Genomic DNA, 18,853 nt, shown 5'->3' with positions numbered 1-18,853 from the left:
AGGCTGCTGCTTCTTGTAACGGCTACCAGGCAGGTGGATCCATGCCTAATTCTCATGCATGATTACTACTTGGAACAGACCCGTGTGAGACAAACTGCCTATATGAATCTGTTTCCCATGAGAGCCCAATGCTTTCAACAATGCTTTAGTTGAGATTCCTGCATTGCAGGGCATTGGACTAAATGACCCTCTCTTCCAATTCTATGATTCTAGCCCAGCTCCTCGTGCAGATACATGGTATTGTTTTAGGTGATACCTAATAATGCTAATTACATATATCAATTCTAGAGAGCTTTGATATGGAGTTTTTTCATCTCTTTACAAGGGGTAGCTTAAAACCAAAAAACACCACTCTCCTTCTGCCGGAAAAAGAAACAAAAAAGCAGCCAGTATTATTTAAAGTACTGTTCATAATTGGTGCATATCATTTGTTACCCACATTCAGCCTGCAGTTAATTATAAAAGGTGAAAGAATACAATATTAATTTACAGTGCTTTGCTCATTCACACTGTACACTTTGCCTCAATAGTTGGGCTACAACTACATAAATGGTTTGTTCACCTTTCAGAGAGCTTTTGGATGTGATCTGAACCCCTATGTCCCAGCTCCAATTCCAGAACTAGCCAAGCAGTTCAGATATATATGGAAAACCATAATTTAGATCAATATTGTCACTGTTAAGCCTTTCCCCATCCCCAGTCGCCTGTATATGGAGGAAGAGTAGTGCAGAATGTTGTCTGTCCATATTTTATTTTAATAAAAATAACAGCATGTATCACACTTGACAAACCCTTAAGACATTAATAATATTACAAAGCGTATAAAACATAACTTTGCTTACTGCAAAAGTGTTTTGAAATGTATGTAGTAGTTTTAGAACTAGCACCATTCTACAATTAAAAAAGAAGACGCTTTGTACATTCCCGTTAGTGGGAGGAACGTGGCTTTGTGCTCCTTTTTCCCTTTGGGGGAGGTCACTCACTTAATTTATGCTCTTGTGCTCTTTAGCCGCAGGGTATTAGCTCAGTTGCTTAATGTGTGGTGCTGATTCGATCCCCGTAAGGTTCATATTCTTGCAGGTGGCTGGACTAGATGATCCTCATGGTCCCTTCCAACTCTACAATTCTATGATCAACAAAATGTTTTTATAGACACAAATGAGACCTGAGATTCACTCTGAAGTACACTTATGACAGTTCTCTAGTTGAGGAGTCACTGCACAAAAAAGTAGATGGGAGTAGCCATATGTTGTATACACAATTACAAGCTACCGTTATGCATATTGCAGCATATTTCGAGTACAGTTCTGCTTTCTTTTTTCTGTAATACACGTTAGTGAGGACAGACTAATTTCAGGGTGATACTCAAGAGTAGGCCCATTAAAATAAATGGACATGTTCTGATACAGGGCAAAGAATGATATACACTTTTTTGTTAATGGTTTTTGTATTCATAGCTTCAGTTACAATCCTTAGGGAAACATGACTCCCCATCTCCAGTACTGCTCATGGTGCTACCATAGCATTTGAAATAACGGCTTTGAAAAAGATTTAGTGCAGTTGCTCCCATCATCATGGAGAGATTATTATAAAACTACAGTTGGAGAGTAACCGAACAGGGCTGTGGCGCAGGAGTTTTAACAGAAATGTACATTTTTGTTCTAAGCTCAAAATTCTTTACCACCGCTCAAAACATACCTCACTAGATTTGTGTCACTATTTTTTTTTTAAGTCATTGAAACCAATTTTGAGGCATTTCACGTTTTATAAAAATGCCACAATCTTCCCCCTTACTTTAGCCTACTTCACTCTTACAAAGACAGGAGTATTCATTTTCACTGTCCACACTTTTAAGTATACACACACACATTTCAAACCACTTCTATTGTGCATACATTCTGACAGCAGTTTAGCTCCTACAAATTTTAAAAACAAACTACAGTTCGTCATGTCCCTGTGGCTCTTGGTCTTTCAGTTTGAATTCATCAGCGGTTATCTTGCCATCTCCATTTCGGTCCTGATTGCTGAACATGTTTTTCACAATTGTTTCAGAATCAAAGCCAGGAGCTAACTTTCCTTTGCCAGCCTTGACTTGTTCGTGGATGTAGTCGCCGAACTACAATTTAAAAAGTAAATGACATTAGAGAAAAATTAAATAAAGTTTGAAGCCAGGTTATTTAATCTTAAAACTCCAACGAATAGGATGTTGCGGTACCTTTGCATCTGTCCCCTCATATTCACATAAAGTGCTAAAGAAATACCAGTTAATACTTTATCTCTAGTGAGTACAGTGGTATCTTGGTTTATAAACTTAATCTGTTCTGAAAGCCTGTTCTTAAACCAAAGCGTTCTAGACTTAAACCAAGGCGTGCTTTCCCATAGCAGCAGGGGACTCCATTTACAAATGGAACACACTCAACAGGAAGTGAAACATGTTCTGCTTCCAAGGCAAAGTTTACAAACCAAAACACCTACTTCCAGGTTTGCTGCGTCCTTAATCCAAGTTGTTCATAAACTAAGCTGTTCTTAAACCAAGGTACCACTGTATATGGGTCATTTGAGAGGTTCAGATGTCAAATTAGTACTTAAATTCCAAGGTGCATGCCAGTACTGCTGCCGCTGCTGGAATTTCAAATAACCAAAAGGAATTGGGAAAGCAGTGTTTGTATCCATTACTACTGTAACAGCTGCTGAGTCCTGACCCTTTGAGTGAGATTTTTTGTTAGGGACCTATGTCACAGACATTCAGTTAAGCTGGGCTTCAATCAGATCCTCTTAACTGGAGTAGCTATTCTCTGTGTAGGATTATGTATCTCCCTCCTGGGCTCAAGACCTAGAAGCACATTGGTCTCTTGTTTCTGTAGAATGTCCAAAGCAACTGCATGATCATATGCATTGCTATGGGTAGAAAGATTTGTTTTAATTTTCCATAAATGATTGTCCCGTCAGAATAGAAACATGATCTTAAATATATTGCTTGAAGACTGGGGCTCCACTCAGTGTCCTGTATGCTGTCATCTGTGAACTTACTAGCTCCTACAGAATTTTTTTCCAATGCAGCTTTACTAGCCAAAACCTTACCTCTTCTAGAAAAACTTCTCCATTATTATCTTTGTCAATCTCTTCAAAGAGATTAGGAGAGACTTCCTCATGCCATACAAACATATATCCCTCTGGTAAGCCAGACACCAAGTCGAACAGTTCAATGTCAAAAACCAATACGGCACTACCAGGCACTTCTCCTTCTGTAACAGTAAATAACAAAAAATAAAGTTAGATTTCTGTTATGTAGGAGCATTTTGGAATTTGGTCCACCCCCAGCATTCACAAATTGTGCAGTTAATACAGTGGTGCCTCGCAAGACGAAATTAATTCGTTCCGCAAGTTTTTTCTTCTTGCGAGTTTTTCGTCTTGCGAAGCACGGTTTCCCATAGGAATGCATTGAAAATCAATTAATGCGTTCCTAGGGAGACCGCCTTCAGACCAGGTCCGGGGACAGTCTGTCCCCGGACCTCTTCTGAGGGCTGGCGGGGGGAGAAGGACTTTTCTCCCCACCGCCAGCCTTCAGCACAGCCTTCTGAAGGCTGGCGGTGGGAAGAAAAGCCCTTCTCCCGCCGCCAGCCTTCAGAAGAGTTCCTGCAGGGCTGCCTAGGCTGCGGATAGCAGCCTGCTGCCCGGCGCGAGGGGCGCTCTGAAGCAGAGCGCCCCTCGCGCAGGGCAGACATTCGCAGCTTGGGGAGCCCTGCAGGACTTCCCCGCAGGGCTCTCCAGGCTGCGGATAGCAGGCTGCTGCCCCGCACGAGGGGCGCTCTGCTTCAGAGCGCCCCTCGCGCGGGGCAAACATTCGCAGCTTGGGGAGCCCTGCAGGACTTCCCCGCAGGGCTCTCCAAGCTGCGGATAGGGGCAGCAGGCTGCTATCCGCAGCTTGGAGAGCCCTGCGGGGAACTCTTCTGAAGGCTGGCGGGGGAGAAGGGCTTTTCTTCCCACCGCCAGCCTTCAGAACAGCCTTCTGAATGTTGGCGGTGGGGAGGAAAACCTTCCTCCAACCGCAAGTCTTCAAGACAGGTCTGGGAACAGAGGAGAAGCGCTGCCGCCTTCCCCTCTGTTCCCGGACCTGTCCTGAAGGCTTGCGGTGGGAGGAGGGCTTTCCTCCCCACCGCCAGCCTTCAGAACAGCCTTCTGAATGTTGGCGGTGGGGAGGAAAACCTTCCTCCAACCGCAAGTCTTCAAGACAGGTCTGGGAACAGAGGAGAAGCGCTGCCGCCTTCCCCTCTGTTCCCGGACCTGTCCTGAAGGCTTGCGGTGGGAGGAGGGCTTTCCTCCCCACCGCCAACATTCAGAATGCTGTTCTGAAGGTTGGCGGTGGGGAGGAAAAACCCTCCTCCCACCGCAAGCCCCAGGAACAGAGGAGAAGCGCTGCACGCCTTCTCCTCTGTTCCCGGACCTCCCACCGCAAGCCTTCAGGACAGGTCCAGGAACAGAGGAGAAGGCGCGCTGCGCTTCCCCGCTGTCCCCGGAGATTTCCCTATGGGCTTTCGTCTTGCGAAGCAAGCCCATAGGGAAATTAGTCTTGCGAAGCCGCTAAAAATCGGAAAACCCTTTCGTCTTGCGGGTTTTTCGTTTAGCGAGGCATTCGTCTTGCGGGGCACCACTGTACAAATTGTTCAGATTTCATCCCCTGGCTTAGAAACATCAGCAAGATAAAATATGAGAAAATAAGGCCTGCAGCATCCAAAAGAAATATGGCTGATGTATTCTTTATCTTAGAAGGTGCACTATGCTTTGTGACTATTTGCACTTAAGGTAAGGTTGTTTGCTAATTCACAAGTATGTATAGCCTTTCCCCATTGCTTTATTAATTTGGGCTATTTTCATTCTGAGAGAAAACCATATTAATAATATAATATAATATAATATAATATAATATAATATAATATAATATAATATAATATAATATAAGATGCACCTCTTTACCTTAGCTTTTAACAATTGAAGTATATATTTTTACAACATATTTCTATAAATTTAAGTTTTAAACTTTTTAATATTGTGTTTTTAATTGTAACCCGCCCTGGGACCTTGGTGGGAAGGGTGGGTAATAAATGGTGGGGGAATAATAATAATAAATAATAATAATAATAAATAATAATATCATTACACAGCTATATTCTCAACATCTCATGTTGTGAATATACCTTTTAAGACTAATATTCTTACTTAAATTGCATGGAAGATACACCACCTGTACATGAACCAATGAACACATTTAAGGAACAAAACAAGACTGCTCACAGAAGTGAGCTGTGACACATGCTACAGAAGACCAGACACGTTTGTGTGTCAGCATCACTTACCAACTCCAGCCTCTCCATAGCCAAGGTGGGGTGGGATAATAACTGTTCTTTTCTCTCCAACACACATATCTCTGAGACCCATATCCATTCCCAATACAACCTGTCCAGAACCCAGCACTATATTATAGGTTTTCCCAAGGCTAAACCTGAAAGAAGAAAATAGTAGTTCATAAGCTAGGATGTGCCAATGTAAAATAATAATAATAATAATAATAATAATAATAATAATAATAATATTTATTTATTTATTTATTTATTTATTTATTTATACATACCCCGCCCATCTGGCTGAGTTTCCCCAGCCACTCTGGGTGGCTTCCAATCAAGTGTTAAAAACAATACAGCATTAAATATTAAAAACTTCCCTAAACATCAGAATGCCGCCACCTCTAGCCTTTTGACATTTACCATTTCCAATTTCTATGTGGTGATCTGAATTCTTAACAGACCCTTTCTAAGAAATACATTATGGGACGTGGGTGGCGCTGTGGTCTAAACTACAGAGCCTAGGGCTTGCTGATCGGAAGGTTGGTGGTTCGAATCCCCGCGACGGGGTGAGCTCCCGTTGCTCGGTCCCTGCTCCTGCCAACCTAGCAGTTCGAAAGCACGTCAAAGTGCAAGTAGATAAATAGGTACCATTCCGGCGGGAAGGTAAACGGTGTTTCCGTGCACTGCTCTGGTTTGCCAGAAGTGACTTAGTCATGCTGGCCACATGACACAGAAGCTGTACACCGGCTCCCTCGGCCAGTAAAGCGAGATGAGCGTCGCAACCCCAGAGTCGTCCGTGACTGGACCTAACGGTCAGGGGTTGCTTACCCTTTACCTTTAAGAAATACACTGCAAGTTGGACCATGCAGAAAATTTGTTAAGATAAGTGACCCCCAGAATCCAGAAACCCCTCAGTTTGATTAGCCCTTCCCTTCATCATTACTCTCTCACCAATTGTAACTTAATGAAAGCAAATTTATAAAAATAAGTGATTGGGTAAGCCCACATGCACAAAATATTCCCAGTTTCATGCTTCTATTGTTCTTTGCTGCTAAACTACATACTTACGTTGAGTCTAGCACAGTGCCATCTAAGAGTGAGGCATTGTAGTGATACTTCAAGTAATCGCCTTTCTTGCTCAGAACAGAGCAGTTGCTAGGTTTAAAATGGGTGGTAATAGCCACAGAGTCAGATGGATTGTGGAAGTCTATCACATGAATATCAAAGACCAGCACAGCAGATCCTGGAATCTTTCCTAGAACAATAAATGATTATATGAAAAGATGCCACCCACCTTTCTGCTCTTACTAAAATTATGTACTCCACAAATGAGACTTTGTCATCTCCAAATGTCATGAAAAAGGTTTTTCAGAGGTTGGCAAGTGTGATAATTTTCCCTTAGCACGAATTCCATGCACTTCCAAGAGATTGTGTGTAAACAAGGAGCCAACGAGAAAGCAGGAGAGCTGAGAAGTTCTGCCTCCAAAGCAAAGGCAAGCACAAATTCAAGCTTTGCCAGGAGAGAGGGCTATAGCAGCTTCCATTGATTCCTATCTTCTAACCAGGAAGTTGTAAGGCCTTTGAATAAACATTCACAATTTTATTCAAGTAAAATATGAAGAAAGACAATGCAATAACCCTTAAAGTTATTTAACATGCAGAAAATAAATAATGTAACACGCCAGAAGGGGAAGATGAGAGAAGTCAATGGGGGGGGGGGTTTGTAAAATGTGAAATTGGATAATTGTATTTGCAATTTGCTATAACAAAAGAAATCTAATTTTTATATATATATACACACACACATACATATACACAAAAACGGCCTTGGTCCAGTATATCTGAAGGAGCGCCTCCACCCCCATCGTTCTACCCGGACACTGAGGTCCAGCACCGAGGGCCTTCGGGCGGTTCCCTCACTGCGAGAAGCCAAGTTACAGGGAACCAGGCAGAGGGCCTTCTCGGTAGTGGCGCCTTCCCTGTGGAACACCCTCCCACCAGATGTCAAAGAGAACAACAACTACCAGACTTTTAGAAGACATCTGAAGGCAGCCCTGTTCAGGGAAGCTTTTAATGTTTGATGTATTACAGTATTTTAATATTTTTGGGGAAGCCGCCCAGAGTGGCTGGGGAAGCCCAGCCAGATGGGTGGGGTATAAATAAATTATTATATATATATATATATATATATATATATATATATATATATATACGAAAGCTATATATATATATATATATATATATATATATATATATACACGAAAGCAAATATATATATATATATATATATGGATGGAAGATGGAAGGCCAACAAACTTATTCCATGCAGTGCACTGGGCCTTAAATCTTTTAAATGCTGAAGTAAAAGAATGACTGGAGGGCACTGCTGCTGAATTAAAAACAGTACTCACCTCTTCCCTCTTCGCCATACCCCAAGTGAGGTGGGATGGTTATTCTCCTCTTCTCTCCAATGCATACACCAAGCAAGCCTTCATCCATCCCAGAAATCACATAACCTTTCCCAATGTAGGTATCATATGTTCGGTTCCGTGAATAACTACAGGCAAAAAGGAAAAACCTTTGCTTAACTAAGATTGTTATCAATATGCCCATAGCTTACTGGCTCTACAGCAAAAACATCAGAAAGAAGTATCAACAGGGGGTAGTGAAACTGATGAAGTCATGTCTTATAATAGCACCAAACCTAAGTGTGACTAAAAGAAGTGAGGAAATTAAGCTAGCAAAACAAATACATAAATGTGTATAATATGATAAAACTTCAACTGTGAATAAAAAAGCAAGCCAAATATGTACCGTATTTTTTGCTCTATAAGACTCACTTTTTCCCTCCCAAAAAGTAAGGGGAAATGTGTGTGCGTCTTATGGGGTGCATGCAGGCTGCGCAGCTATCTCAGAAGCCAGAACAGCAACAGCAAGAGGGATTGCTGCTTTCACTGCGCAGCGATCCCTCTTGCTGTTCTGGCTTCTGGGATTCAGAATATTTTTTTCTTGTTTTCCTCCTCCAAAAACTAGGTGAGTCTTGTGGTCTGGTGCGTCTTACAGAGCGAAAAATACGGTAAAAGGATTACAAATATATTAACGGATAGGTGAAGTAACCTTAAACAATACTGAGCAGACCAATCGCATAGACAAGAAAACTATTTTAATATACCGTATAGCAGCAAAATGAGAAGTCACGTAAGATGAACAAAACTAGAAAAGCTATCCACTTTGTGGTATGAAGAACACAAAATAAAAAACTGAGCCAGAATAGCATATTAATGTCATCCAAACAAGAGACACTACTCTCGTGATATAGGGTTGTGTCTTGTCACCCCTTGATTTTTATTCCATAAATTCCTAAATGGGTCCCATTCAGATTCAAACTTCTTAAACCCTTGTTTTCCCTATCTAACCCACATAATCCATAGATCTTACTCAAAGTAGCCATGCTTTTATGAAGGGGATTCTTTTCTCTTTCATTATCATGCACAGACAATTCTAGTGGCTAGTACCATCTGAAACAGTAATTCATCTTTTCTGTTTGATAGATGTTCTGTTTGAAAGATGTTGATCTTTCAAGTATGTCAGCAAAAATAGCACGGGGGTCTAACAAAGTAATATAGAACCTCTCACTGTGCACCTAGGTCCACCATGCCTCTGAATTTGGCTGCCAGGATGTTTTGGACAAACCACGCCCATCTGTCAGTCACTTAATGTCATATAGCATCAGGAATAGAGATCGGTTATCTCCAATCTAAGCACTAAGTGCTAAGATGGAATGTAATGGCTATTTTTTTCTATTCTTTTAGGTTTATTGAAACAGATGCTCTTTGTTAAATCATGTGCCCCTGGAAGCAAATGTCCAAAAGCAATTATCCACAACAGAAAGAAGCAAAGGATTTAATGTTTTGATTGGTGATATTATTCTTATTGCACATTGACATGTTTTGATAAAACATGCTATAAACGTAAAGAACTGTTTTTTACCGTACAAGTTATTATAAACAAGCTTTAGCACAGATCCACTTTTGCTTCCCATTTATTATCATGGAAAGTGGAAAACCCACTAAACATTTATACACTAAAGTTACTCAAGAGGAGAAATAGGAAGTATTTTTAAATTTTCCCAAATGTGTTTACTTTATGTGCTAGTGTCCTATTAGCTGTGCTTTTCTGTCTGCTTGTTGAATGTAGTAATCTATGCCATCATCTTCTGTGTATTTATTACTTAAATCTTTTGTTTCAAACAGAGAAAAAATGAGAGTTTGGATTTTTGGATTTGGATTTGATATCCTGCTTTATCATTACCCGAAGGAGTCTCAAAGCAGCTAACAATCTCCTTTTCCCTTCCTCCCCCACAACAAACACCCTGTGAGGTGAGTGGGGCTGAGAGACTTCAGAGAAGTGTGACTGGCCCAGGGTCACCCAGCAGCTGCATGTGGAGGAGCGGGGAAGCGAATCCGGTTCACCAGATTACGAGTCCACCGCTCTTAACCACTACACCACACTGGCTCAGGATAACCCACATCCATTGGAACCATTATTCTACTTTTTAAAACTTTTTCTTAGTCTTACTTATTTATTGATTTTTGAAGACATTTACCAAGCTACTTAGAATACTTTTAAAGAATGCTCAGCAGAACAGAGCTATAAGGACACACAAAGAAAGAAACAGAAAGTAGAAAACGTGTGTTGGTTACACAGTGTGGTTACCTAGAATCAAACAATGTGCCGTCCAAAAGTGTACCATTATAATGATATCTGAGGAAGTCCCCCACTTGGCTTCTACGCTCACAGGTTTCAGGCACATATTGTTGTTCCACAGCGATGCTGTCTTTGGGGTTGTGGAGATCTAGGAGAGCCACGTCAAAGACCAGAGACGCTTGACCCGGGATTTCTTTACCTATAACCAAGGTGGACGGTAGGCATTTAAGTCAATGCAGGAATTCAGAAAGAAATTCAAGCTAACCCCACATATATACATACCCTCAACCCCCCACATCTATTCCATTTCATTTCTTTGCACCCCCACCAATTCTATAGCAACATGTTTATTAACATAAGAGATGCTGCTTCCAGGAATTTTAAAAAATAACTTCCATTTTGTTAATAGCAGTCTGGTTATTCTGCCAATTTTCTATCTGGAAAGAAATAAGAGAAAGTTTAAAGGAATTAAGCTTTTCCTTCAACTGTAACTAAGATTAAAGATAAACATTCTCTGGGCGATCAGATATTGAGTTGATTGACTAATCAGCTGCTTCCTACACAAAACATAAGTTCAAATTCTGTGGAAAGATCTTCTCTTGATTTATGTTTCTCAGAGTTGCCTAATATGCACTAGCGGCATAAACAAGTTTGGCATTTACCATCTCCGTCTTCTCCATACGCCAGGAAAGGCGGTACTGTGATAATGCGCTTTTCTCCGACACACATTCCAAGGAGACCTTTGTCCATACCGGGGATCAGCCAACCGATACCCACATAAGTGTCATATGTTCGCATTCTATTGTGGCTGAAAATATAATAAAAAGCCAGTTACTCATAGCCAGTGTCTTCCTTTTTAACACTGCAAGCAGGAAAAAATGTGACGAGTTGGGCAGAGTAAAATCAATGTAGACCGATGCGCATTTTGTTTCAAACCATTTTCGAAGTATACAGAGTATAAAACAACAAAACTTAGTTGCACAAAGGCAAAGACACCAAATATGCCACATTCTTTCTCTATTGCTTTAGTGGTTAAAAGCTGAACATTTGAAGCTGCCTTATAGCAGGAGTGAGAGACCATTGGCTTATTGAGTCTGATGTTGTCTTATACTGACAGGAAGTGGTTTTCGTAAGCCTCAGGCATAGATTTTGTTCCCAGCCCTGCCAACAAAATATTTTCATTCACATTTTTATGCAAATTCTCACACAAGCCCTCAAAAATCAAGACCTCAGAAAACATGAATAATAAAAAGAAAGAAATATATATTAACTACCTCGAGTCAAACAGTGTACCATCTAGAAATGTCCCATTGTAATGGTATCTTACAAAATCAGACACCTGGATAGTTCTTGTGCAATTTTCTGGCTTGTAATAAGTTTGAATATGAACTTGGTCTTCAGAATTCCAAAGGTCGATCAAAAGCACATCAAAGTGAAGCACTGAGTTTGCAGGAATTACACCAGCTGTGAATGCAAAATATATTAAAACGGAAATGATGCTTGCTGAAAAAAACTGAATTAATGTAACAAACGACTGTCTCTTTCCAGATGTAGCAGGCATGCACAAAGGACTGTGGCTGGCTAAGGAACTGTTTCACCAGTGGCCCAGGCGCACAGAGACAGAGACCGCGTTTAGAGCACTATAATACCACTTTAAGCTGTCATGACTTCACCCAAAGCATTCTGGGAGCTGTAGTTTGCTAAGAGTTACTGGATACAGCCCACCATTCCCCTCCCAGAGCAAGAATTCTCAGCATGGTTTATCAATCAATCCCTCTCTACAGGGAACTTGAAGTGCCTCTGTTTATCAAGGATTTGGGAAAACAAGTGGCTTAGAGTGAGTTGGCTTTACTACTGTCACCCTGCTCAGAGTCATCACTACTGAAGCCTCATATTGTATTTAATTAATCTTGATCAGAACAGGACAGCAACTTGTTCCTCACTGAGGAACACGATGGATATTTCTGCCATCACGTATTCTCTGCAAACAATTGTAGCTAGAAGTCCGTCTTAAAGAAAAGAACAATGGGGAGAAAACAAAGATCCTCACATTTTTCAAAAAAAAAGGGCAAAAGGACTTGATGTGGAGAACAGGGGGAAACTTTAGCAATGAAAGTCTGACATTGTAGCCCTGCCTGTAGTAAGCTGGCCTCTTGAACTCGATTCATATAACATATCCTGAGATCTAAATTTGTGGAAGCAGGAACTCCACGTGTTTCTCAGAAGTTCAGAACTTAAAATGAAGATGTGGAGTTTGGGAGACAGGGTCTGTCGGCATGGTCCCATGTCGTCCTCATCCACACATCCAGATCCATAGATATATTCCATGAACAGGACTTATCAGGCAGCAATGCATTCATTAAAAAATCAGGTTTGATGAACTTGTTAGAAACTCTGTCTTTTCAACAGCTTGTCTTGGATGAACATTTCCATACAGAGTTCTGTACTCACAAACACCTTCACTCCCGTAGCCAAGATGGGGTGGGATTTTTACGAACCGCCTCTCATTCACACACATGCCAATCAGAGCTTTGTCCATCCCAGCAATAAGTTGGCCTTTCCCCACAAACACGTTGAATGTGGAACCCCTGTCATAGCTAGAGAGAGAGAGAGAGAACACAGTAGGTTACTTGCAAATTCATTTGCAATTCACTTAAATCCAGTTTACAGGTATTTTGTTGGCAGCTCTTTTATTTTTACCCATTTCTCAGTCATGACTATGACTAACAGCTGCTGATTCCCCCCATGAATTTGTCTCATCTCTCTTTCAAAAACCATCTAAACAAGTGTTGCTTTCATACCTTGTGTGGAATACCCTGGACAGTCCTAGAGCTAGAAAGGGTGTAGAAAAGGGTGTAGAAAGGGTGAGAGAAATTTTTTCACTAATCTTTCAAACTCGGAATTACCCATGGAAGCTGATTCAGCACAAACAAAACATTTCTGCCACAAGTTCTGTGAAGGTGAACTTTCTTTTGTCTTGAATGGATAATGACAGAAAGAACATATTCAAGGCAATTTTAATTTGATTGACAGATATGGGGGGTGGTTTTGCTCTTCTGGTGCAACCCCATCATGTCTACTCAGAAGTAAGTCTCATTGAATTCAATGGGGCTTATTCCCAAGGTGGGGTTAGGAATGCATCATTCTACAACAATGTTGAAAGGGTATAAAATATAAGCTTCCAAGAATATGCATTGTCTCCAGAGAGATGTCTGGAATTTTGCCAAAGGGCATATTCACTTTCAATGATCACTTGGGAATTTTTCATAATTAACATTATATCTATTAACAAGATGCAGTTTCCCTGGCTGCAAAGGCTGCCCTCTCACCAGAGGAGAAATAGACACCCCTTTCTATGCCTTGTGTAGGTGCTGTTATACAGCCCTATAATGATGATGCAATTAGATGTAGCCTACGTTTTAATCATGGGAACACTTACAGTACACCCAGGTTATATTAAATCTACCTTTTTCTTCAAGGACTTCAGTGGGAATGCATTCAAAAGTATCATACACAAAGAGAAATATAGCAGAGGACAGTTCACTGTATTGTGCGACAACATTCCTAAGTGCCTCCATCACTTGGAAATGGACCAGTTCCAGAGCTACAACTGCAGGCCCAAGGGGGTGCCTGTGATCCAAAAGGTTGCGCTGTAAGCAGCCTCTCCGCCTAGGGTGGGGTCAGGGGCAGACATTGCTAATGTGGTGCCTGCAGGGAGGACAAAATTTGGCAAATCCCCCCCTCCCATCGTATTTATTATTTTCACAGTAATTCATTTTGGTACAGTTGCTTTTTTATGGCTATTGATTGATTGATTGATATATTAGTAGTTCTAGGCCTCTTTTCATTCAAATGAATCCCAAAGCAGCTTACAAACAATACATTGTGGAAACATAACAGAACAATTACTAGAGCAGGGCAAATGCAGCATAAATCATATGAAAACATAAAGCATCTGTAATATCTTCTCAGTTGGTACCTGTATAAGTATAGGCATTTAAATTATTATTTTTATTATTATGCCCCCTTAGCTTGCCACCTTATATCTGGTACTGGTGGGGTTTTCTAGACTAGACTATACCTTTGCAAGATGATGGCAGGTATGGCTTCTCCCAGGGTTTCCCAGGTTATAAACAGATGCCTCTACACCTAGAGCCAGGGGTGCCCACTTGAATAAACTATTGAGGGAGCCCATGTAAACCCCACCCCACATAATTGATTACATGATGCGGTGCATGCACACTATTTGAATGGCAATGCCCATCAACTTGGGAGGGGCGACTCACTCAGATCTTTGTGGCGGGGGGCAAAGGGACCTCAGCCCTAGCAGTTGGCTACATAGAGCAGTACAGTGGTACCTGGGTTCTCAAACGCCTTGGTTCCAAAATTACGAAACCCCGGAAGTGTTCCGGTTTTTGAATGTTTTTCAGACGTCAAACGTCCAATGTGGCTGTCGGCTATTGTTTCCAGGGTGCCTGCACCAATCAGAAGTTGCGTCTTGGTTTTCAAATATTTCAGAAGTCAAAAGGACTTCCGGAATGGATTAAGTTTGGTGCTTTTGTTTTTGCTATTTATTTTGCGTTTTTGTTTTTGAGGCTTTTTCGGTTCATTTGTTTTTGTGACTGTGTGGAACCCAGTTCAGCTACCAATTGATTGATTGTGTGACTACAGAAATGGATAAAAGCCCCCCATCCAAACAATGACTATCATCAGTGAAGGTAAGAAAAAAATTATAATTTTAACGTTTATCATCTAGAATACTGCCTTATTTATTTTTTAGTACAGTACATTGTTTATTAGAGGGATGCGGGTGGCGCTGTGAGTTAAACCACAGAGCCTAGGGCTTGCCGATCAGAAGGTCGGCGGTTCGAATCCCCGTGATGGGGTGAGCTCCCGTTGCTCGGTCCCTGCTCCTGCCAACCTAGCAGTTTGAAAGCACGAAGTGCAAGCAGATAAATAGGTACCGCTCTGGGGGGAAGGTAAACGGCGTTTCCGTGCACTGCTCTGGTTTGCCAGAAGCGGCTTAGTCATGCTGGCCACGTGACCCGGAAGCTGTATGCCGGCTCCCTCGGCCAATAAAGTGAGATGAGCGCCGCAACCCCAGAGTCAGCCACGACTGGACCTAATGGTCAGGGGTCCCTTTCCCTTTTTACATTGATTATTGCTTTCATTTTATGGACAAATGGTCTCATTAGATAGTAAAATTCATGTTAAATTGCTGTTTTAGGGGTTGTTCTTAAAAGTCTGGAACGGATTAATCTGTTTTGCATTACTTTGTATGGGAAAGCGTGCCTTGGTTTTGCAACACTCCGGTTATGGAACGGACCTCGGGAAAGGATTAAATTTGAGAACCAAGGTACCACTGTACAGTAGTACCTCGGGTTAAGAACTTAATCCGTTCCAGAGGTCCGTTCTTAACCTGAAATTGTTCTTAACCTGTAGCTAATGGGGCCTCCTGCTGCCGCCGCGCCGCCGGAGCCCGATTTCTGTTCTCATCCTAAAGCAAAGTTCTTAAGCTGAAGCACTATTTCTGGGTTAGCGGAGTCTGTAACCTGAAGCGTATGTAACCTGAAGCGTATGGAACCTGAGGTACCCCTGTACAATACTGCCTCCTGGGGAGAGCTCTCTCAGACCGTGGGCTCCCCATTTTCGCAGGAGAGGGCAGGGGCTGCGCTTTCCCTGGTGCGAAGCGGGTGCCCTGCCCCACACCAACAGCCGCCCTGGGCTGGATCGGGGCCCAAGCCGCTCGGGGAGAGAGGCTCGGCCGGCCAGCGAGCTTGAGGGAGCGCGCAGGCTGCCGAGCGTGGGCGCGCGCGCCCGCCCGCCCGCCCGCCTGGGATGGGCCTGGCGGGCGGGGAAGCGCGCCTAGGCGCGACGCGGCGCCCTACCTGGAGTCGAACTTGGCGCCGTCGGGGAAGGTGCCGTGGTAATGGTAGCGCACGAAGTCGCCGGCGCGGACGGTGCGCGGGCACTCGCGGGGCACGTAGCTGCGCTCCACCAGCACATCCTGGCCGTCCCAGGGCGGTTCTCCGGCGCCCGGCACCGGCGGAGCCTGGCACGCCGCGCAGCTCACCAGCAGCGCCAGCAGCAGCGGAGAGAAGCAGCGGCGTCTCCTCCGGCCGGGCGGCATTCCTGGCCCTTCCATGGCGGCGGCGGAGGCGGCGGAGGTCCGGCGCCCAAATCCCGGCTTCCCCGAGCTGCAAACGTGGAGAGGGGCGGAGGAAGGAGAAGGAGGAGGGTCGGCGGGGGAAACGGCCAGCCGCGGCTTCTCGGCTTGCAGAGCCGGCGGGAGGAGCCAGCCCCCCGGGGAGGCGAGGCAGGGGGAGGGCCTGGGAGACCAGGCGGGTGCCCGAGGGGGCTTGCTCTTCCTTTTTTATAGTTACAGATAGGTAGCCGTGTTGGTCTGCCATGGTCAAAACAAAATAAAAAAATTCCTTCCAGTAGCACCTTAAAGACCAACTGAGTTAGTTCTAGGTATGAGCTTTCGTGTGCATGCACACTTGTGTATCTGAAGAAGTGTGCATGCACACGAAAGCTCATACCTAGAACTAACTCAGTTGGTCTTTAAGGTGCTACTGGAAGGAATTTTTTTATTTCCTTTTTTATATATCTAGAATATGTATTAAGGTGTTTTTTTGAGACTATTACAATAAAGATGAAAAAAGAAAAGAACCAAAATACAAAAGAAACATAATTCCAAACATACAGATTTTCCATTGCTAATTTTCCTTGAGCTTATTTCCCGGACCTCCTCATACCTCCCTTTTTTGCTTATAAACAGAGAAAAGAATCATTAGAACCATCAGTTCTTTAGAAAGCTGCTGTTCCATTATGGAAAACTTTGCACCTTCCTCAACATGGTTTTGCCATTCCTATGCACAGAACATGTGGGCCGACACCTCTGACTTTTGAATGGCTGGAATGCAGCTGACGGTACAAAATTTCCCATCCCTGGTATAAGGACAGATATGTTTAAGATTTAAGAATTATCACTGGCTGCTCTTTGCATTTATTTTCCCTTTTATTTTTTATAGAATATTTATTAAGGTTTTTTTTTTTTTAGTATTACAATAAAAATGAAAAAAGAAAATAACAAAAATACAAAATAAAAATAATTAAAAACATACAGATTTTCCATTGCTAATTTTCCTTTAGCTTATTTCCCGGACCTCCTCATACCTCCCTTTTTTGTATTCCGCTTCAAATTGTTGTTTCAGCAAATCCTTACCATTACTTTTTAACCTATTTATAACCCTTTTTTCATATTATCTTAAAGCATTACAGCTGGAAACCACTTAATTTCTATCCAACATCATTCTAACATTCCTTAATTTTACAATATTTCTGTAAGTAATCTTTAAATTTTTTCCAATCTTCTTCCACCGACTCTTCTCCCTGGTCACGGATTCTGCCAGTCATTTCTGCCAATCCCATATAGTCAATCACCTTCGTCTGCCATTCTTCCAAAGTGGGTAGATCTTGTGTCTTCCAATACAGGGGGCTTGTTCTTCCTTCTCACTCGGGAAACAGGGGGAAAAGGCTGAGCAAAGGGGAGAGTCAAGGGGAGCCGTCAAGAGTCAAGCTGCTCCTATTTTGTTAGCTAAAAAGTGGAAAACCCAAGAATTACCAACAAATGGCAGATGAAGATGATGGATTTTTCGGAGCTAGCCGACCTAAGCGGAAGAGTCCGCCACCAGAAGGAGGAAGAGTATCAGGAAGAATGGAATAAATTTAATGATTATTTAGTTAAATTTGTTAAGTTAAACTAACTGGAAATAGCTTGAAGATACTTAACTGGCTGAGGATTTTATTTATGTTAAGTGATGAGTTAATATGTTTAATTTCATAAAGTGAAGATTTAAGGATGTTAATATTTAAGTTAAATTTTAGAAGAGCTGTGATTTGGAAAACCGTTAGAAGTATATGCAATGAAATTCAGCCAAGGGGAAGCGAGGAAGTCACTTAACAAAGTTAATAAGTGCAATTTTCAATAAGGCTATGATTTATGTTTGTTTGTCTAATGTGTTTGTTTGTTTATAATGTTGTGAAAACCAATAAAAAAAATGGGGGGGGGAAGAGTCAAGTTTCTAGTTCCTGCGTGTTTTTTCCATCTCGTGGGGTGGAAAAGGGGAGACAACTGTCCCCTCGCGTTTCGACGTGGCGCCTCTTCGTTTCCAGCCCAGACGAGGCTGCTGAGGGCTCAGGTTTTTTCCTCGAGGCCTCAAGCGGAGCAGCTGCCCTGCCCAGCCCTCCTGTCCGACCCCCAGGGCGATGAGTCAGGGCTGTGGCGCGCGGCTGTCGGGGGAGCGGGAGCGCACGCCGCCTTTGGAGTTATGAAGTCGCAGGGGGGAAGTTGGAATTAACTGCAGTGGAGAAATGATCTACCGGAGTACAGTGGTACCTCGGGTTAAGTACTTAATTCGTTCCGGAGGTCCGTTCTCAACCTGAAACTGTTCTTAACCACCAGAGCACGATTTCTGTTCTTATCCTGAAGCACTATTTCTGGGTTAGTGGAGTCTGTAACCTGAAGCGTATGTAACCTGAAGCATATGTAACCCGAGGTACCACTGTAATCTATTTCAAGCTACATACCCTTTTACAGTGGTAGCTCGGGTTACATACCCCAGTGGCGTAGCGTGGGGGGTGCAGGGGGGGGCCGGCCGCACCGGGCGCAACATCTGGGGGTTAGGGTTAGGGGGCGCAAATCCACGGGTTTGGGGGCACAAATTACTTGCCTTGCCCCGGGTGCTGACAACCCACGCTACGCCACTGACATACCCTTCAGGTTACATACGCTTCAGGTT

General features: G+C 42.8%; 1 protein-coding gene across 2 annotated transcripts; it reads right to left on the bottom strand.

Annotated features, from left to right (window-relative positions):
* Nucleotides 1–734: 734 nt before the first annotated feature.
* On the bottom strand, nt 735–16,368 carry FKBP9 (FKBP prolyl isomerase 9). Of its 2 annotated transcripts, none has more exons than XM_081834799.1 (10): nt 15,938–16,368; nt 12,507–12,646; nt 11,324–11,513; nt 10,712–10,857; nt 10,059–10,248; nt 7,754–7,899; nt 6,411–6,597; nt 5,355–5,500; nt 3,082–3,245; nt 735–2,116 (listed from the first exon to the last, which is right to left on the bottom strand). In XM_081834799.1, the coding sequence occupies exons 1-10, from the start codon at nt 16,192–16,194 to the stop codon at nt 1,937–1,939; spliced, it is 1,746 nt and encodes a 581-aa protein (XP_081690925.1). In that variant the 5' UTR covers nt 16,195–16,368; the 3' UTR covers nt 735–1,936. The 2 variants fall into 2 exon arrangements, with proteins under 2 accessions (XP_081690925.1, XP_081690924.1); XM_081834798.1 differs by having other exon boundaries at nt 12,501–12,646; nt 15,938–16,209.
* Between the last annotated feature and the right edge of the window lie 2,485 nt (nt 16,369–18,853).

Source organism: Podarcis erhardii (genome assembly GCF_964252035.2).
Source record: "Podarcis erhardii genome assembly, chromosome: 12".
Classification (NCBI taxonomy): Eukaryota; Metazoa; Chordata; class Lepidosauria; order Squamata; family Lacertidae; genus Podarcis; species Podarcis erhardii.
The sequence above is the reverse complement of the archived record's forward strand: the minus strand, read 5'-3'. Positions and strand labels throughout refer to the sequence as shown.

What these genes read in the sequence shown, in the direction of transcription:
- FKBP9 (XM_081834798.1), bottom strand. Translation starts at nt 16,194, where the DNA reads ATGGAAGGGCCAGGAATGCCGCCCGGCCGGAGGAGACGCCGCTGCTTC. An exon ending in GGCACATTGTTTGATTCTAG is followed by an intron (nt 7,900 to 10,058) that starts GTAACCACACTG and finishes TTTTGCCTGTAG; the next exon opens with TTATTCACGGAACCGAACAT. An exon ending in GAGAAGTTTTTCTAGAAGAG is followed by an intron (nt 2,117 to 3,081) that starts GTAAGGTTTTGG and finishes TTTAAATTGTAG; the next exon opens with TTCGGCGACTACATCCACGA.